We start from the raw sequence: 22,194 nt of genomic DNA, 5'->3' as shown, positions 1-22,194 counted from the left end.
AATTGATATTTCATGTTGAATTCATGTCAATTTTCTTTCTAATCGATCCTTATTGTTTGACACGTGGTTATTCATAAGCATTCGGTTGGCTGATTTTCTGATTTTTTTTTGTTTGAAACGATTCATTGGGTGTATTTTCTTATTCGTTGTGGTATATTAATTTTAGCGGCTATGGTTGTATAAGCGAGGTTGCCGCCAAATTGGCGATTTGTGCGCTAAGGTTATGGCCTTAGCGCTTAAAATTTTCGCTCAAATTTTTTTCTTTGCCAAACATCTGATAATCGTGGAGGAACAGCTTTGGTATAAGCGATTTTCGGCGACTTTTTTTCGGTGCCAAACATGTCCGACGGCCTGACGAAAAGTCGCCAAGGCCATCAGAGTACGGACGCCGAAAAAAAAATCGCTTGCATTGAAAACAACAACAGAAATCAAGAAGCATAATAATGATAAAATATCACTTTCTTGACAACATCAAAACAACTGAAGGTATCCAGATTAAAAATGAAACATTTTAAACTAAATAAGAAACCCAGACTCTTAAGTAAACAATGGTTGGAATCCCCAACTGTATTTTCCTGTTCTATAAATAATAAATATTTGTATATAAAAATAAAACCCTGACTATTTTAACCAGTCAACTGTCCAATTAATTTCTCCGATCGTTACCCGCAGTGCCCACTTTTTTTTGAAGATGCGCACGCTTTTTCCTTTTCTTGGAAGTTTGAAGTATAAAATTTTTTTTTTATGGCTCGAATGTGTCGAGGTGTAATATGACACCCCAAAAATTGAGGGGGGGGGGGTGTCATAATGTCCTGTGACTAAAAGAAATGCTGTTGATGGATTTATGTGGAACCATAGTACGTGAGCCTTTGCTAAAAGATATATGAGTAATAAAACAGATGCATCTTCGCAAGGGAATCAGAAATCGAAAAAAAAGCAATGGGGATGCAGCTTTGCAAAACATGACAAAGATTAATAGTAATAATAATCTCAGACCTTGAAATATAATTGTTCAACTCCATCTAGTGATGAGATAATAAAGTAGAAGGATGGCTGTGCAGATGGCAGCACATGTATGACAAATTATTTTGTCATATCTTGTGAAAAAGACTGAAAAGTCTGCGTCTGCAAATGCCGTCGTAAGCACCACCATTACGTATGGCAGCAACGGCAAGCCGTTGTAACCACTTGACTGGTTAAATAATAAATTGATTAGGCATAGCCTCTGTATAAATAAATAAAAAAAAATTATTAAATTTGCATTATAAAATGCAGAAAAGGGAATAAATATTGGAAAATGTTAAAGGTACAACCTGAGAGAGAGGATAGAAAAATCCGATGATATCAGATAATAAATCTGATCCAGACACTGCATTGTGAAAATCAAGCTGTATGTACGGAAGGAAGAGAAAAAAAGATCTCGCACATTTCCCAACTGTTTTCCAAATCATTAAAAATGTTGCGAGTATGGGTGATGTCATTTGGAAGAAAAAATGATGTAGAAAAGAGGGAGAAGACTCATTTGATAACCTCAAAGCCACCTGTACAACAGAGCATAACAATGATCTGGAAAGAAGATGAGATATATGGCAAGCGTCTAGCGCATATATATGCCTAGCGCATCCCGAGGCATAACAGTAGGGAAATGAAAAACTATTTTTTTACTTCTCACCTGTTCTTGTTTCTCATCCTCCTTCCTCTACCGCACAACAATAATTTACAAATCTGAAAAAAATCTTTATGGCATACACACACTTGTAATAGTCCATAATAACACGAAATTGAACGCACGATACACAGATACTACCGAATTTTAAAGATAAAATCACTGAAAAAAGTAAATTCCACAGTGTTTTAAGATTTTCTTTCGCATTTTGCAAAAAATTCGACTGTAGCTTAAACCCTGGTCACCAATAAAGTTTTTGATCAACAGGGGGGTAGGGTCACACTTCAAAACGTTTGGGAACCACTGGACTGAAGGGATCCCTGGTGAATTTCATGTGAAATTTCTTTGTGATATTTTATTGTCATACCTACCAAGGTGGTGGTATCCTGCTGATAAGATTCAATGATTTGCATCACTACATTTTTGGCAATATTAGTTTTGTAATTAGTCTCATTAAGGCTTTCACTTAGCCGAAGTGAGCGTATCTATATTAGTAAAACTTTTATTCCACGATTCAAGAAAATATTTGCTGTACGTGGCTATGAAAGTGCTTATAACATTACCGGTCTAATTGACCGGTGATGGTTCTTCTAAGTATAACTAAAAATATCTCGGCCAATTTTATAAAATAATTTGCAAGCATAATATTTAAACACTTTTAGGAAAAGTCGTGAAATTTCAACATTCAAAATGATCTGGTTCATCATGAAAATTAAGTGAGAAGATAAGAAATGGTCAAAACTGTGGTCCTTCTAGAGTTAACCACAAAATTTTTGTTGATTAACTTTTCTCAGTTTTTTTTTAATATCATCAATTTTCACATTTCAGATGATGATGAGGAGATTGTACTTGAAAGGCTTCCAAAGTTATCGTCATATAAGTCATGTATCAAGTTTTATGGTCATTCAATCCTACCTCCTTTGGTAAAGCTTTGCTAAGATTATATTTCTATTTTGATTACTCTGCTTATATACAGTTTATCCCGTTAAAGGTGTTTCCCTTGTTTTATTCAAATCTTGTGAGATTATGAATTTTCTTGTTCAAGTTGCTGAGTTTCTTTGTATAATACATGTAGTGTAAATTGTATGGTATTGATGACATATTTTTACTCTCATGAGAAAAATGGTTATACACACAAGGTGAAATCAAGAAGTTTTTGACTCCCCCCAGAAAATAAGTGTTGAATTTTAGAAAGTGAAGCTCTCTCAAAGGAGCTGATGGGAGTTATGCAGCAAAGTTTTGTTGAGATCCGATGGAAAAAAGAAATCAACAGAGTTTTTTTTTTCCATTCTTTCATGTTTATGATCTTTTGCACCAAAAAAATTGAAGCAGCATGTCTGTGTGAAGTTTTGTGTGTAACTCCCGAAATATTGGACTTTTTTTGTGTGTATGTGGGGGGGGGGGGGACCTCTCAAGCTTGTGAGTGGCATGCTAATTTTAAATACTCTCAGTGATCTTAAAAAAGTGAATTGTATGCATTCTTTAACAAGCACAACTCTTTGAAATTTCAAAAAATCTGAAAACCTTCCCAAGGAAATTGGAAGAAAACAATTGTAGACCTTTATCGAAATAATATGCATGAGTCTTGCATCCATTTAGACCAGTGGTTTGTAAATTGTAAAATTTTGCATACCTTAAGGGGTCTGTGGCTCCTTTCTAAAAGGTTTGTAAAAAAAAAACCCTTTTTCAATTAGAGTAAAATTCACTATTTACTCTTTCTGCAGTACCAAAGCCATCAAATTTTAGAGTTTCTTAAAAATTACACAATGCACATGCAGTTTTACTTTGAACATGATTGTTTTGACCCTGTACGTATATATATTTACATAGTTTTCCGATTCCAAAATCTGCTAATTAGCTGTATTTGACAAATTTGAATTCAAATGGTACTCCTTAGGGACCTGTTCTCTCGCCATTATTCTTCTTAATAAAGATTTCCCAGAAATATTGCTCAACTGCACTGTCACTAGATTCTTTGGGAATGATTGTGTAGTTTACCATACCACTATCAGGCTGATCATGAACTTCTCCAACTTAATTCCATCTCTGACTGCTGCTCATCATGGCATATGCTTTTCAACACATCAAAAGCTGTTTTCATGAGAGTTTCTTGTAAAATATTTCCTTCTAGATTTTTGTACTTCATTAACTGACTTCATGTCTGACTTCTCTATTACCCAACTTACATTTCCCCTCGTGTTCTGAAATCTGGGACCCCCTACACTTTAAGTGATATAGACAAATTAGAAATAATTTGAAATAAATCCAACTGCTTTATCCATGACTGTCTTCCTTTGTATTCATTTCTGAACTTCAACCTGGATTTATTTTCACTCTTTTTTTACTCACTGACTTATTTCCCGATTAACTATGCTATATAAGATACTCCATGGTCATCTAAACTTTGATACTTCTGAAGTTCTAACTAAGTTTTCCTATTTCTCTAATAGACTTGATCATTCCCAAATCTTATTTTTGTTTCTACTGACTGTTTTAAATAAGATTTCTTTCCTCATACCATAGCTGCCTTCATCTTCCGGGCTCCCCAAAATTTATTTTATTTCTCCAATTTTGACTGATAGTAAAAAAATTAACATTTTTGAGGGGAAAAGAATATTCTGTAAGAATTTACCCGGGAAAAAGACTGTTTCTTCATTTTTAATCCTCGAATTGATGTCACAAGCATAATGCACATTGCCACCATGTGTCAAATCACAAAAAATATTTCCTTTTTGGGAGGGGGAAAAGACAAAATTCACCAAAAGCAAGCATCAATTCGGCCTTTAGACATCTGAAATTGCCAAGATGACTTGTGTATGCTTTGACCATATTCGAGCCAGATGACGATATTTTTGTTGACATGATTTGATTAGAAAGTAGTTATGACAAGCAATTAATTCAACCAGCTGGCTAGTGACTTGGGCGCTAATCTACTATGGCTTGCATGATGTCACGTTTTTGCAGGGGGAAAATCTCTATACAGTTTTATTCCTGTTGATGAAAACCCCCTACATTGTTTTCTAAACCCTCTTATATTTATTTTTGTACAGATGGATCTCTGTGCAAAAATTTCCCTAATTCTCATTCTCCAAAGTTGGCAGCTATGTCATACCATAGTTGGCTGGAACAAACTCCATTCTGATGATATTGATTCCCCATGACCGCCATTGGATTTTTGTACTACATAAAACAATATTAAGCCTAGGTTATACTATAAAATTTACATAAAAATTATTTTACAAATCTTGACAAACAACAAATAAGCTTATTGGTTGCATTTGTGATCGAATGTAACACATAAGCTTATTGGTTGCATTTTTCAAGTTTTATAGATAACTTTAATTGAAATTTTATAGTGTAATATTGGCCTCGCTCACAACCAAAACCATTCAGTGTAGGCCTCTGCCTACAATGTTTTACAAATGAATAAATAACTGACACCACATTGGCATACTTCACATCACTCGCAACTTTCAGAATAAGAATATTTTTTTTCAGGACTCCCTGATGATCCTATCTCTTGAATATACTGTTTCAAAGTATGTAAATGGTAATCACTTAGTAGGCTAATTATTGGGTTTATTGTTCTTAAGAAGCAATGAGCTCTTCTGCTTAGGCAATAGGCATCTTGAAACATGACATTTTACTTTTTTTTATTATGCTAGATAAGGTGAGGTGAATTAGCAACATGTATACTATATGTTTTAGTTGTTTCTTTCAGCCATCATTGGATAGAGAGGAAATCGAACAGATTCGAAGTAGGATGTGCCTCATAGAAAATCAGATCCAAGACAGAAGAAACCAGAAAGCAAAGGTTTTCGATAAAGCCCGAGAGGTGCTGGACAGAATTGAGGTGAGTGAGAAAAACTCATTGAAAAAAATTAAACGGATTGGGTTGGTACTCAGATATTTTTTTTGGGCTCTCTTGAGCCATGATTTCATACATTTTTGTTGAAAAAAGTGTGTATCCAAAAATTCATAACATTATTGGGAATTGCGCAGCAGAGAGTTCAAAAGTGTTTTACACCTGTGATTGCTTGACTTGATCTTCATAAAAAAAATTTTGGTTTTTTAATTAATTCTGAAGGTGCTCATACTGGTGCTACAAAAGACAGTGAAACCTGTCTCAGACAGACACTCTGGGAAATAGAAACCTTTCTTGAAGGAAACAGAAAAATAACCTTATGGATAATATGTTTTTCAGTCATATGAAATTCCTGTAGGATGGAAAGTGTCTAATGCAGAAATGGAAGGCATATTTAGTCTATTTTTAGATTGAAAAACCTACTAAAATGGAAAAAATATTTTTGGCCAAGTGCAAGTTTTTGACCTTTAGATGGGAGGAAGTTAAATCATTTTGACCTTCCCTCTTGTTAGAGAACTCTTTCACTTCTTTCTTGGAAAAATGATGAATGCTCATTATCTATCTGAACTAGAAGTGAGGGGATTCGGCTTGAGTAGAAGCAGATTTACTATTCAAAATTTAGGTTTAATTTTAGTTTATCATGGCATTTCATTTATGATGGAAATGGTGGCTTTTGTTAGAATTTAGATAACTTTGGGAGAGTAATAGGCGTGGGATACTGAATTATTGTTCACATTTAGCAATACAGTGTTTTGGCTACTGCAGAGATTTACATTCAGTGTAGAGATGGCTACCAGGTACAAGAAACACATTGAATTTGATTATAAAAACAGTTCTCCTGGAGGCAAAAAAAAAGAACAAAATTTAAGTGCTACCGAGATGCAAAATCTTCCTTTCACAAACGTTATTGGTTGTTGATCTTATTGTCATTATTTTTAAAAAGTATACAATTTTTCAATTTCTTATTTTAATTGTTAAAATTTTTCATTTTTAGCAAATGTAAGTGTTCATTCTATTGCTATTGAGGTGAATGTTTTATATTGAAGTTCATTGTATTAGCACATTAAATATGAAATTTCAAATGTATAATAATTTCAAACATGAAAAACATTCAAAATAATAATATGCATGTCTCTGTTTAATACATGTTGGTTTTTTTGAAGTTAGGGTGATGTCCCCAAAATTTAAGTTTTGAAAAACAATAGAAATAAATCACTGCGTATATTTTTATGTGCACCTTTATGAAACGAAATCTGTCTGGAACAGAAAATAATTTCATTCTCGACCTTTTTTTTATGCAGGTTTCAATCTACTGTGGGTGCTTGAGCACCCACTGCACCCCGACACCATTGATGCACAAGAATGCTGAAAAACACCTATACAAAAATATGAACCCCAAACGAAAATTCAGAATTGATGGTAATTTCAGACTTGCCAAATCTCCGGATTTAGGTGGGAGACTCCAGATTTTTAATCCTTCCTCCTGCTCTCCGGATTTGTTAAAATTACTACCGTCATTATTAGGGAAAACACCCATAGGAGGCAGCCGTGGTCATTTCCGTCTAGCAGCCATAAAAGAAAGTCTTAGTGATCACATTTAAGCAACTGGCAAAGACATGACTTTGTTTAATTAGTGTTTATCTGCAATCATTTATTATTTATATGATTTTGGTTGCCGAAATTCATGTAAATCATTATTGTATTCCATGAACAGCCATGCGGTAAACACAATAAGTTTTTTCGTCAGCAACTTTGTTTTTGAGGTTTTTTAACTGTTTCCTCTGATTAAATATGTCGTCAGAAAGAAAATATAAAACTGCTTTTAAGAGTTCACATATTCAAGATTATCATTCACATAGCATCCAAGAAAGGAAACAATGTTTTATGAATGTATAGATATGATTTCTCTTCTTCATAGAATGTCTGACATTGAATTATATTCTGCTCAGGGACAATGCAGAAGAACCTGCCTGGGGGGGGGGGGGGGGGTGTGGAACTTTTTCTTTCTCACAAAAAAATTATTTGTGAATTTTTTTTTGATCACGTTTATGAGTGCAGGGCATACGCCCCCCCCCCCTCCCTCGGGAGAATCTCCAGATTTCCAGATGCCAAAAATTGGCACATCTGTAATTTGAAATTAATGAAAGAAATACAGTCAAATCCCATTTTAATGAATACCATAATAGCGAAAATCTTGTTTTAACGAATACTTTTGTAATCCCCAAGATAAGTTGACATGGAAACATTGCAAAAACCTGTAATTTCTTTATAATTTCCCTGGTCTCTTGGAGTTCATTATAATGGGATTCATCTGTACACAATTCCACAGAATAAGTCAAAACATTTCTATAATGAAAGATAATGCAAGAAAAACAATGGGAATAATGCAAGAATAAAAAAATATCAAGAATTAATGAAAGAACTAATTGAAAAAATTGAAAATTAATGAGAGGAATAATTCTAGAATAAAAAAAAATTCAGAATTTATAAAGGGGGAAAAACAATTCCAGAGTTTCGTGAGAGTTTCCAATAATTTGGGACCTCTGCTTAATTCAGGGCCTTGGTTCAGGCTGAGGCCCACCTGTTAAGACATTTATGATTGGTTTTAAAAGATTATAAAAACATATATATATTATTATTCAATAACATTTAATCAGCATTTTAAAATTCCAAATAGTCCCATGGGTCACGAAGTTTATTATTTTTTTGAATTTGAGTCACTGCTAAAGAAAATGTTAAGAACCCCTGGCTTAGCTTGTGCACGAACAGTAGCAAAAAATTCTAAAAAATGCCACACGAAATTTTCTTATATGGCATATTCAGGCAATGACATGAACATTAAGCAGTTGATAACCGGAAGATAATTTCGAGATTTGTAACTTCAAAGCTAATTTTTGTTCACTGTGTATTAGTTTAAAATTTTGAATCTTTTAAAAAAAGTTATCAGTTATTAATTTTTACCCATGAATATAATATATTTTGTGAACTGTTGATCAGTTGTTTAAACTACTAGCACATTTGTGTAATTGTTTTAATTATCCATTGTCTAGGATCATCTTAGTTCCAATGAACTTTTGCGTAGTGGTCATCTAAAGGAAGGAAATGATAATCCTTATTCTCAAGATGAATTGATGTCTAGTCCGAAGTCTCAGGTTGAGGCAGGAATGCAACATGCTATATACCCTGATCTTCAAGTTCAAGACTGTGAAAGTGAAGAGCTTTGCTCACAGCTCGGAGGTAGCAGACCCAACAGTGCCTTTAATAATGTGTTGCTTGACAATGCTGAAAGTTTTTGTTTCATCACAGACCCGGGAATCGCACAGTTTGTTAATTTTGGCTCCAAGCAATATGGAGATGTGGAAACTCAGCAATCGAATGTTGGATTAGTATGTTATAATGATATGTCATCTTCGTTCACAGATTCATGTGTGGACAGCGAAGCATCTGATGCTGATGGCTTCTCCCTGTCTACTGTGATCCGAAACACTTATCGGACATTTGGCTGGGACATGGATGCCGCTAGCACTGCAACCAGTGTTGCTAGGAGTAGCGATCTTGGCAAATATATGGATTATTCTGCCGAAGGCACAGTTTCCAACTCCTCTACTATCGTTTATGATCTTGACCATCATAGCTGTGAAACTGTAGTTAGTGGAAATAGTCAAACACCGGTGATAAAGATGGCAGATGAAAATGCAACCAGCAGTGAAACATTTGTCAAAAATGGCCAACACACTTCCAATGATACACCCCTTCAGGGCATTAAATCCAAATCAGTGGATAACCCATGCACTGCAAACCGTCCTACAGACCTTGCATTAAGAGGAATAAATGTCACACGAGCATCGAAAAGTGTAGCAGACAGATATTCTAATGAGTTTTCGTCAATGGAAAATAAGATTGATCCAAAACAAGTTCCTTTGAAAGTGAGGACAGATAGTTCTGAGGATGCGAATGAACACAAAAAAAATATTAGTGCAGTCCGAAGACATTCAAGATCTAAATCATACACTTTGGATCATCCTTCGCCTGTGTTGATACAGTCTCATGTGGGATGCAAATGTGATGCATGCCCTAAAGCACAAATATCTCCTCATTCGACATCAGCAGAATTTGATAAGTTGCTGACTCCTCCATCTCCGTATGCAACGATTGATAATGATCATCATGAAAAAAATCATGATATTGCAGTGAATGATGCTTCATCATCAGCATGTAATTATTTGTTAACGAAGGCTATATCTTCTGGAGATTCTCATAATGATGGGATATTATGCGTTTCCGATAACAGGAATACAGATCAGATATTCAAAATGATGTGAGTTTATGTTACATTGTTCATGTAACTTTTCTTGTTTTTTCTTTAAATTTTTTTGTTTCTTCTTTTTTTCATAGGAGGTTAGAAGCTGAAGTTTGACCCTGCTCCTTATATATTTCCGTTGATAATCAAATCACACAATCTTAGGGCAGTGGTTCTTTACCAGGGGTGCGAGAAAGTGATCTTAGTGGGTACAAGCTGGGGGGAAAATACTCAGTGATGATACTCTGTTGATTCCTTATATACAGCAGTGCCTTGCAATTTGGCACTAATCTCTAGCCAAGTGAATGTTAACTGGTGATGCAACATTTTCCCCATATACTGTATATATTCGTGTATAAGTGATCCACTCCCTAACTTGAGGACCACTAAAATGATAGAAAATTGGAAACGTGTATAAGCCTATCCTAAAAAATTAGACATGTTAAAGGAAAGAAACGTATGTCTCCAAGAAATAAGTACTATATTCAATGAAAAATGATCAAAACTTTTCAAATATTTTACCTCTTTTCATTTAATCACTCCAATCCTTACAAGACAGCATTAAAACATTTTCTATCATATTATGACTACAGCATGAGTAGAAACAGCATGGTTGTGCAAAATGCCCAGTGTGCTAGAACCAGATATAAGAGATGGCTGCTGTTCATGGGCCACAAACTGTTGTAATTATCATGCTATGTGGATTGATACATTTTATTTAAAATTTTAATTTTGACATAGGATTGTCTTAATGCAGGGGCTCACCTGGGCACCTCTTGGTGCATGAGGGGCCTTAGATGACATTGCATTAGTGAACTTTGCTAAAGGGGGGGGGGATAAAACTCAGGCTGAATATTTTTCCCAAAAACTCACCCATGTATAAGTCGACCTTCCCTATGAATGAAAGATTTTCCTGAACAAAAAAAAACTGCTTTTACATGAGTATATAGGTAAATATCTTCATTGTCAGATCCCCCTATCCTATTAATTCCAAAGGAAAAGATGGAAGAGAAGCATACAGTATTACTTGCTTTACATATTTTACTATTTGGTATAGTGAGTTGAATCGTAAAGTATACCATTTTATACACATTGCACATGATCTGAATCTGTTACTGAGCCACAGTTTTTGGAGGGATTTTTCTTCATGTTCTATCTTTTCTTGTTTTTTCCTTTGTTTGTGCGGGAGGGACAAATGGATTAAATTAAACATCTTCATATTTCATAAACCTTTTGGTATTTCATAACTTTTATAAGCTCCAGCGGCTACTGGTTTATGTGGGACAGAGGATTGCAAACCCACCTCTTGAGCTGAAATTTTAATGTTTTGCAGTAAAAAAAATCTCCCTTCCTCCGAAAAAAAAACCAACTGAAACCCTTTTTTGAGAAAATCCTGTTATGTCTATGCTAAAGTTCCCACCCCCATACTGTTGGAGAACACTACGGATGCTGGATCCATACGGCTGGAACTGGGGGAGGAGGCTGCATTGGCAGCAAATTTAATGGGGAGGGGAAACACTTATAAAATTTTTATGGTATAAATAGCTATAGGAATAGATTGGCACTCAATCATTTTCTTAAAAATAATGATAATTTTTTTCTCTGAAGAATGTTTATGCCTTGTTCTTTTTTTACCCCAAAAGGAACCCGGTAAAATCTACAGAAATGTTCAGCGAAAAATATGAGAAACTGAAGGAAATTCAGAAAGAAAAAATTGAAAGGTTGTTAGCTGAACAAAACGATCAGTGGATGAAGTTCCAAGCAGAATGTAAAGAACAGGAACGCTTACTTGAGGAAGAGCTTCAATCCATCATGTTGGCAGATGCGCCAAGTATATTGCTGTTATGATTAATGCTATTTTCATTTGGAAAACTGACCTTACATAGTTTTACTGATTATACTTGATTTTCTATGTATTACCTGAATCTTCTAACCTGGGAGGTTTTTCAATGCATGATCCTTGGACAACATTTGCCTTTCAGAGCACTTTGTCACTGCCTGCCCACAATTTTGAAGAAAAAAAATCTATTGAACATTAAAATTAGATTTAATTAAATAATTTTTGTAAAATCTGCAGATCACTGAGCTGAGATTGGGCTGGTTTAAGCTGTCAGGTACGCAAAAAATTCTTAGTGATACAAATGTTCTTAGCTTCAGAAACCTTTGTGTGGTTTCTTCTCTTCAAGCCAGAGTTTAAGCTGGGAAATATTTTACAATATAAGGTATCAATTACTAACAGACTTACCCTGCATTGCCTGAGAAAAGTGGTAAATGCCTAAAGTGTGATAGAGTGTTAGTCCAAATATAAGCATATTTGGTAGTGGTTGTGTTTTGAGATGACTGTTGGTCTGATTTAGAGCACTTTTGGTGGTAGTCTGGTAGAGACCTGCCAACTCTCCAGATTTAGATGGGAGACTCCAGATTTTTCACTAGTCTTCCTGCTCTCCATAATTAATAAAAAATTTCTCCCTATTTTGGCCTAAAATTGGAGATTTCTCTCGATTTTACCGGAAAAATTACTCGTTAACTGCAGGCATGTTATTGGTGGCCTAAAGTTTGGGGATGAAGAATAAACTGAGAAAGTTGCCAGGCAATTGCAGACACTTTAAAAATTGCTCAGAACTTGATGGGCGGGCATTTTTTTCCTTTTATAAAACTGGATAATTCCCACTTGTCCTACTTTTCATTAAAATGCAGTGTTTTTGTCCTACCTTTCCTACTTTTTTACCGAATCCCATCAACAAAATTTGTGTAATTGATTTTAATTAAGGAGGGAATCATCTGTATATTGCCAAGTAATACAAATGTTGTAGATTGCAATTAATGATTCTGTCAAAGCAGAAATTGTATCGTTTTTTGCTTATTACTTACATTGCTCTCAAGTTGAGACACTTGTCATTTGAACAAAATTCGTGCTATATTCCCATTTTTTATATTTTGAAGTATATCAAATCATCTTTGTTTAAAAAAACTCATAATTATGTTATTTCAGAATCATTAGCTCCCAATGCAAGCATTGATACTCATAGCAAGAATCCATCACAACACGAATGCCAAAAATTGACTGCAGAAGATGCAAGCTTGAATTCCATTGGGACATGCAAGCAGAAAGATTCTACCTCTTCTACATTAAGATTGTCAGATACTTCAAAAACTGATTCGAATAAAGAATTATGCGAGTTACAACAAAGCCAAAATTCAGTTGTTAAAACTGAACTATCTGCTCCATCATCCCCATCAGCATCAAACTCCAGATTGAAACCAAATTTGCTTCGTTCTAAGTCATGTGATATCACTCCAAGGCGAAACAAAACAGAAACAATCCCTCAAAATTCAACGAGTTCTTCATCACTGAAATCGGAAGATTTTCCAAAGGAGAAACCTCATCTTGTCCTTCTTGGTGCTCAACAGAAATGTGTTCCCAGAAAAAATGTTTATCCTACATCTCATACAACTAGATGCGGACCTTTGAAAGCTCTTGCGCCTATAAGTGTAGCGAGATCCCTTGCAAAAATGAGTGAAAAAAGAAAAGACGAAAGCAGGCTTTTAAATGTTTTACAAGCAGTAAGTTTTTTTCCTTCACTAAAAATTTTTTTTTGATTGATTTTTTTTCTGTCTCACTCAAAGCAGTGGAATTTCGATAATGGACATTCCCCCGATAGTGGAACAGGGCCTCAATGTATTTTGCTGAACAGACACTTCCCATTAGTGAACAAAAAGTTAGTGAACTGTCTCCTGTGGTATCCATTATTGAAAAGATCCATTGCATTAGTAATGCCAGTTTTTATGAGAAAAAATTAAATTAAAATCTATCTGGCACACTGTGTGTTAGATTATTTTTTACCTCATAATTATAAAGAAGTAGGCAAAGGACATTAGGAAATTAGTTTTGTGAAGACATGGCTGACAAGGTAACGTGGCCATCATGGGTACAAAGGACACACATTTTCATACTGTCCTGACAGCATAATGGGATGATCAGGGTGAACATATAGGTGAGGCATGTATAGCGTCATAGTATGTATCAGGGTTTAAGCTGGATAAAAGATTCCTTTCGCAAAAAAGCGAAAATGGGAGGAAAAGCTTTAGCAAAATGCTACGATACTAAGGGGCCATTCAAGTATTACGTCAGCAGATTTTTAGCCATTTTTGACCCCTTCCCCCTTGTCAGCAAACGTCAGCAAACACTGACCCCCTCCACCCCTTGTCAGTAAAATTTCGTCAGCAGCTTAGAATATTTCATATCTTCAAAAAGGGTGGTTGAGGACATTAGCAACCTTCAGCCACCCCCCAACCCCGTCATCAAACGTCAGCAAATCCAAAACCCCCGCTCCCCCAGATGCTGATGTAATAGTTGAATGACTTGAATGTAATGATTGATGGTTCGATGTCTACTCATTGCGTACCTCCTGTACGCATTTTTGCGAAAGTGGCTACTACTTTTTTTGCATTCTACGATTTTCTTTTGCATTTTGCGAAAAATGCTACCGTAGCTTAAACCCTGGTATGTATATCAATATGTATATATAGTAGTGTCCACACTGAGTCGAATTGGAAGCAATGTGGCAGAGAGACATGGCCAAAGAATAAAGAATATGTGTCTGCATGCAGTACGTATGGAAGTGTGTGATATATATATTCATAGTCATATTTAGAGTATCTAAAGTGGCAGTCATCTCTCATCAAATGGTTGGAATATTAATTGTCAACACTGCCCAAACTTTGTCATGGAAGCAATGCAGGGGTTGAATAGGCTACTACTAAACAAGGCATGCGGACATGCACCTCGTCCATATTCCTCTGCGGAAATTCTAATGAATTGGTACATGGTGGAATGTGCGTGTGTATGTGTAGCGAACCTGACATGAAGTTTGTTTCTGTGTAATGTTTGTTGCGTGTATTGCTTCCATCTGCCATCAATTTTTATAATTATGAGTGAAGTGTAATGATTGAATAATTGTATTGTTTTAGGCCTGTTGCTCTCTGTGGCAAGACTTTTTAACAAGGAGATTGGCTCACATTCACGCCTTGAAGTTAGGAACCACAGAAAACCGCCTTCAGCCGACCACCACTATTGCGACGGTGGAGTTTGAAACTGTGTCCTCACGATGCGAGTCTGTCTCACTATGACCATTCGCCTACCATAGCGGTCGGGGGGGGGGGGGGGGCTGTCGAGCATTGTGTCAAGACCCACCCAAGGCACTGAATCTTATAAGAGAAGTGTATTAAAGTTGAAAAATTTATTGCAGGATGCGCCAAATTTTGTACAAGATATAAAACAGATATAAACCATGTTTATATCTGTTTTGTGTGGAAGAAGTAGAAGGGGATGAGACCTCTGCCCTGACCCTCGGATTGATTCTCTGCAATGTTTTTCTGAGAGAATATTATAATGGCTGTTGGCAGTTTCTTCATTTCAGTTGATTTGTTAGAGTAATATATTTGTTATGGTAACAAGGCATCCTTTCAATTTTTTGTCATTCAAGTTTTCTTTTCCAGGAACACTTAAACAGCAATCTTTTAGAAACATTTCCAAAAGCACCAGAAAATGTTTAGTCAGGGTTTTTTAAAATATGAAGTCTGCAAATATGGAGGGCTGACTGTACATTTATTTTATATGCAATTTTTGAGGCTCTATGTGTCCTCTTTGAAGCAGTACAATTCGTACAAACCCGTGTAAGCAGTACAATTCAAAATAAATTTTTCAAAATGATTTTTCCATCTTTTTATAACTGCCAATAATTATGAAAAAAATTATCAGCTCAAAAAAAAAACCATCAAGAATCAAATCTGAAGTATAAGCTTCAGGTGAATGACTCGAAACTGTTCTGAGAATTTAGCACGGATAATGAATGTATTCTAGCTCCTAGACGAAATGCTGAATGAGATATTTTCAGAATTTTTCTCTCATTAATTTCAAATGCTTTAAAAAGGTTAATGCGAACCAATAGTATTTTTTCTGCTTTTGTCCAAATTTTTATTTTATTTTTATCCAGATTGGTGATCCTTCTATGCAGAAGAAGTTTGAGAAAGTTTCTGCTGCTGTGAAAGGGTACCTGACAAGGCGATTGCTGCAAACAGAAAAAGTACAGGAGCTTATTAAAACCATCGATGTGAGTCAATACTGAAATTTTTACACATAAAATGGTATATTGCCGGTCGAACAATTTTTTTGAATCTATAGATGACAATAGAGTTGTTTAACTGGTACACAAATGTACATAAACAATCTTTTTCAAAATTTATTGTTACAGGTGAAATCATATGGAACTTTCTAACTTAAATCTGTGAATATTGTATATAAATACAATAATTATAATGAGCTGATGCTCATTACAATGATTCTGTTTTATAGTGATCATTCCATTACAACGACCGGTAGGATAAGTCCCAAATGTTGAAATATAATGAATAATCTCTGTGTGTGTGTATGTATTTCCTTTTGCTATAACAGCCTTCCAATATAATGCCTATTTTCTATGGGACGATGGGGGGTATCGAGCGCCGACTGTATATTATATAAGCTATGTGTTATGTAAATGTGATAAATCCAGTTATTATGCATAATCGCTTACAATTTTGGTAAGTTTGATAAATTTCACAAAATTCACTTTTTCCGGCACTTATGCATAATACCCAAGCATCATTGGTAAATTCCATAAATACTAAAAAAATTATCACTTTTACAGGGAATTATGCATAATTGCAATTTCATGTTGGTAAATATGATACATCATTCCCATTACAGAGAAATAGTCCATATTAAAGATGGAGAAGTATGATAAGATTTATTATTTAGATCACTCGACTTGTGAGCCAGAATCTTGACTGGATATAATGAACTCTGATTAAACTAATTTTACTATCATACCCTGCTATGAAAAACCTCCCATTTAACAAATACTTTGATTTAATTAATTTTTTATCACGAAATTACAATTTTAATCATTAGATCATAAAATTCATTGGGAATTTGTTACATCAGGGTCCGACTACATCAAACATACTAGACTTATTCAAGAATTTTTTTTTATATTTATCAAATTCACCAATTACACTCCGGTATTATGCATAATCACCAGTAAAAATTTCAATGAATTTTCAAGTATTTATCAAATTTACCTGGTACACTCACGTATTATGCAAAATCGCTAGTAAATGTGAAAATTTTTGGTATTTATCAAATTTACCTATGATGCTTGGGTATTGTTATACATAATTGCTGGTTAAAGTGATAAATTTATCAAACTTACCGAAATGATTGGTAAATATGCATATGTTATGAGCATTTTCCCATAAGTGTTTTTAATTCATTGTCTCAACTTATTTTTTTAGCGGAAGCCCTTCGATATCCTCTGAACTGTTCTGTCTACAGTCACAAAAAATTGTTTCTCTTGATTCCTAGACGAATTCCAAAAAAAAAAAAACACCCACCCAACACATCTTTAGCCAATAGGCATCCCAGAAAAAAAACTTTATATTTTATTAAGTTATTAAAAATTATTTTTTATTCATCTTAATTGCTTATTTGATTAATTGATTTTGAGTTGCATTAATTTTTGAGTATATTTAAATATATGATTGTAACGAATCTATTTTCCCAGTATGGATATTTTTACTAACTCTGTGGCCTTACAGCACATAATATGCTTTGTTTGTTTATGCGTTGCTAAAAGAAGGTGAGAAGAGAAAATCTATCTTCCAAGAGAAGAGAACGTGAGTTGGAATGTGGCTTCCGTTCTGTACGGTTGTCTGTTTTGAGTGTGCTTCGAAATAAAGCCTTCTTCTTTAAGTTCCGCAGTTTCGTGCTTTAATTGGACACCCCTCCAATATCAAGGGTTTAGAACTATTCCGCCATCTCCCGGAAAAGAGACGCACCTCCTACACGACGTCCCCTTATAAAACTGGCGCCCAACGTCGTGGCTCGAACTCAAGGCAGTACGAAACGGACATTCGAAATCAACTGTGAGGTTCCTGATAGCTCCTAAAATCGAAATGGCGTACTTGGCCAAAGGTAAGAAACGTGATTTGATCCTACTCGCTCTAGAATTAGGAGAGGAAGTTCCGAATGATTCGCGTGTAGTAGATCTCAAGCACATAATAACAAAGTCCTCCGGTTATGAGGAAGAATTCGTGAAATCCCTGCTGGCTACTATTATCGGAGAAAGAGAGGGAGAAGAAGAACGAGCTAGAGTAGCTGAGGAAAGAGAAGAAGAACGAGCTAGAATAGCTGAGGAAAGAGAAGAAGAACGAGCTAGAATAGCTGAGGAAAGAGCTAGAATAGCTGAGGAAAGAGCTAGAATCGACGAAGAAAAGGAACAATCTAGGATCGCCGAAGAAAAGGAACAATCTAGGATCGCCGAAGAAAAGGAACGAGAACGTTCGTTTGAACTTGAAAAGATGCGGTTGCAGCTTGAGTTTCAACGACTCTCGCAACCGGCAGAAGAGCCATCCGTCGCTCTCATCGATCAGCCCAAGTTCGACGTGAAGAGGTTGATCCCGAATTTCAATCCGAGTGAAGATGATATGTCGCTATTCCTAAAGTTGTTTGAAAGACAGCTAAAATTCTTGAAAGTGGAGAAGGTGAACTGGGTTGCGTATCTGCTGGGAGTTTTGCCGAATGAAGTTGCTAAGCTCATTGCTCGAGAACCTGAAGATAAGGCCCATGATTACGACCACATCCGGGAGGTTCTCTTACGCCGTTTCAAGCTGAGTGCGGAAAGGTTCCGGCAGCTCTTCTCTACGCACAGAAAATCACCTGGAAGTACCTGGAAGGACTATCACTTTGAGATCCAAAGTTATTTCGAAGGCTGGCTGTCCGAACTGAACATTAGCAACTTTGACGAGCTGAAAGATCTGATGATTTCGGATCAGATGAAGAAGAGGATCCCACCTGAAGTTAAAGAACATTTTCTGGATGTTTGGAGTGAGTGGACTACCCCTGATGAAATCGTGGAGAAGCTTGATGCTTATGATAACCTTCGAAACAAAAAGAGCGAGATCCAATATGAGAGGAAGAGATTGCAGTCAAAGCAACATGAACCCCTTAGGTCCCCAGTACGACAAAGAGACTTTCATTCTAATCAACGTGCGAATCCGGAATCGGAAGATGCAGGACGTCATCCTGTCTTAAGATGTTATGGTTGTGGGGAACCTGGTGTTACCAAGTCCCGATGCCGAACGTGTAATCCTCCAACGGATAGACCAGGACCCAGTGTCAACGCTTTGGACTTATACAGTTTATCATCCCATCCTAATACGGAATCGAAAGATGACAGTAGCAGTCATATCCTAAGATGTTACGGGTGCGGAGAACCTGGTGTCGTCAAGTCCCGATGTCGAACGTGCAATCCTGCCACGAACACCCCAGAAGTTAGTGTCGACGAGTTGGACTTTTACAGTTTCTCAACTGAGAGACGTCAAAAAAATGCTATCGAAGTGATGATTTGTAACAGGCGCGGAGCAGTGTGTGCTGACACGGGTGCCACACATTCGGTGGCAGGGGAGAAGCTATATCATCTCCTACAAGAACATGGTTTGCCCTTTTCCCGCAAGACTATCGTTATGAGACTAGCCGATGGATATGCTCGTAGAGCCGAAGTCCTAACTACGACTGTGGACATTAACGTCCAAGGTAAAGTGATTCCCACCGAGATGATGGTGCTACCACAGGCCAGAGAAAACCGAACCCTTCTCGGTACCGACTTTCTCAGTGATGCTGGTATCGTCCTGGATGTTCAGCAAGGAAAGTGGTACTTCTCTGAAGCTCCTGAGAAGCGACATCCGTTCGTCGAAGGCCCATCTGAAAGCAGTGCCCTCCTGGCACTACCTGCTGAGTCACAATCGTGTCGACTTCGTGAAGATAAAGGTACCCACCTTACTTCTCAGCAACGAGAACTTGATTCATCCCCGGCGGAGTTCAAGCGATGCTTCAAGCCAGGGGGAGGCCCGATACCTTTCATCGAGCAGCGAGAACTTTATTCCTTCTCAGAAGAATCCCATAGATGCTCCAAGTTAGGGGGAGGAAGACCTTTCCTCAAGCACCAGATCAACAAGAGTGGTAATGACAGGGTATACCGCTGTAAAGGTGGCCCTGGAGAAGGCTACGAAAAATGTCGTGTTTCAAATTCTCGCTCGACCTTGCGAGGAAGGCATGCTTGCTATAACTGCGGTCGACGTGGACACGTTGCCCGAAGATGTTGGGATCAGATAGTGTGTTACCAGTGTAAAAATCGTGGTCATATTGTCCGTAACTGTCCAGGCCGCCACGCTGATGAGCTATCCAGCCCAATGGGTAAAGGAGCCAAGCAGTGTGAGCTGTTGAACTTCATTGTAGTGGAGAAGAGTTCACGGACTCTCCGCGAGTCCCAACGTGGGAATGATGTTTTGGATAAGATCATTGAAAACGTTGTGCCTACTCAGGAATCTGAAGATTTCCTTAACGGGAGGAAACAAGAACTCGTCTTGAATCCCGTAAACCAGTACCGATTCCAAAGGGAGTTGACTCCATTACGAGATGCTGAAACCCCAACCGCGGTTTCCCGGACCCCAAGAGAGCGGCGTTCTTCAAAACTGCATCCGAACCCTAGTCGACGTCCCCAGAACCGGTGTGACTCGAAAACTGAACTTCGACCTGACACAAGAGTGTCAGCAGTTGCCCGGAGCTTCCCGTTCTGTTCGTCAGGAACTACTCCCAAAGGAAAGATGGCTCTTACTGGCTCCTCGCCGAGACGTCGTCGGAGCCAGAGGGGGAGATTGTAACGAATCTATTTTCCCAGTATGGATATTTTTACTAACTCTGTGGCCTTACAGCACATAATATGCTTTGTTTGTTTATGCGTTGCTAAAAGAAGGTGAGAAGAGAAAATCTATCTTCCAAGAGAAGAGAACGTGAGTTGGAATGTGGCTTCCGTTCTGTACGGTTGTCTGTTTTGAGTGTGCTTCGAAATAAAGCCTTCTTCTTTAAGTTCCGCAGTTTCGTGCTTTAATTGGACACCCCTCCAATATCAAGGGTTTAGAACTATTCCGCCATCTCCCGGAAAAGAGACGCACCTCCTACACGACGTCCCCTTATATGATTAAATATTAAATTGCGAAACAACATGATGTCGCCTCAGTATCTCAATGACTATTGTTCATTTTGGAAGAGTATGGTAGAGTAAGTATATCAACTTTGTCCAATAATATTAAGAAGTCATCGGGGAATAAGGCAAATATACAAAAAATACAAAAGCTCCTAATGCATTTTGACACACAGTGGGTGTCATCTTGAGAGGGAAAATATTTAACCACTAATCACGCTGACAGACGATCCCACTTGAGTTGGATAACAAATCTTAACTCTCGGTTGCTCAGTGGAAGAAAGTACATCTGTTCACTTCAGAGGTCATAGTCAGAAAATGTAATAATTTCTTAATATTATTCATTTTATTTAAAACTAGCTATAATACCCGGCGTTGCCCGGGTACAAAAATGGGAAAGAAAACATGCTACAAACTTGTATAACGACAAAAATGAAAGAAAAACATTTTGCAACTTGCATAATTACAAAAATTAATAAGGGAACATGTTTCGAACTTGCACAATTGCCAAAATGGTAGAGGAATGCGGATTTGTATAATTACAAAAATGCGGGAGATAAATCTTGATGATCGATATAGATTATACCCTGTAATCAGGATTTTGGCCAAATGCGCCTAGCTATAATACCCGGTTACATTTTCTGTAATGAGCCTTTTTGGATCACGTGATATCTCCCTCTTTCTTTGAGGGACATGCAAACCGTGTCTAAGTTCACCAATATGGCGACTTCCTGCGCGACTCATGAAAGAAACAAATCTAGATTTAAAGAAACGTTAAAAAAATTTTTTTTTTTTCCTTTTTTTAAAGGGTGCTAGGTATTTCGATTCCTCCCTTTGAACTTATCTATCTCTGCCTGTTTCTGCTTCAAAAAATGCTTAATTAAAGCTGTGGAATTTTTTCGATGTACTTTTTACGGGCCCATAATTAATTTTAAAACATCCTAAACTATGTGAATTTATGCAGTTATTAAAAGACAATACGGAGACATTAATTTTCATGCTTGAGAAGATGTAAATAAAAAGTTGAAATCAATGTTATTGCATGGATATCCAACTCGAAAGTAGGTCCGGCTATTTACTTCATATCTAATTTTCTGGGCTTCGTATATCTCTAAGCGAACTCAATATTTCACAAATCGAGTATTGAATACAATTTTTAAAATTATTGATGTGACAGAAAACCCCACCAAATTTCCGCATTTCTACATTAAAATCGGCAATTTTAACACTGATTTCTATGGGGCATCATCCTTTGCCTTAGGGGCCGTTCAAGTATTAGGTA

The 22,194-nt window shown here is 36.6% G+C and overlaps 1 protein-coding gene across 3 annotated transcripts in view; it reads left to right on the top strand.

The window, feature by feature from the left end:
- Cp110 (Centriolar coiled coil protein 110kDa) overlaps window positions 1-22,194 on the top strand; it is a 33,885-nt gene that overhangs the window by 70 nt on the left and 11,621 nt on the right. For all 3 annotated transcript variants that reach the window (XM_089241778.1, XM_089241777.1, XM_089241776.1), the window contains exons 2-7: window positions 2,495-2,589; window positions 5,388-5,519; window positions 8,582-9,849; window positions 11,475-11,662; window positions 12,824-13,395; window positions 15,828-15,944. In XM_089241778.1, the coding sequence (XP_089097904.1) occupies window positions 2,495-2,589; window positions 5,388-5,519; window positions 8,582-9,849; window positions 11,475-11,662; window positions 12,824-13,395; window positions 15,828-15,944 (2,372 nt within the window). The remainder of the gene's footprint in view (window positions 1-2,494; window positions 2,590-5,387; window positions 5,520-8,581; window positions 9,850-11,474; window positions 11,663-12,823; window positions 13,396-15,827; window positions 15,945-22,194) is intronic.

This window comes from Pholcus phalangioides, unplaced genomic scaffold (assembly GCF_987345545.1).
Source record: "Pholcus phalangioides strain wild (caught in Gottingen) unplaced genomic scaffold, Ppha-v1.0 ptg000014l_1, whole genome shotgun sequence".
Taxonomy (NCBI): domain Eukaryota; kingdom Metazoa; phylum Arthropoda; class Arachnida; order Araneae; family Pholcidae; genus Pholcus; species Pholcus phalangioides.
The sequence above is the reverse complement of the archived record's forward strand: the minus strand, read 5'-3'. Positions and strand labels throughout refer to the sequence as shown.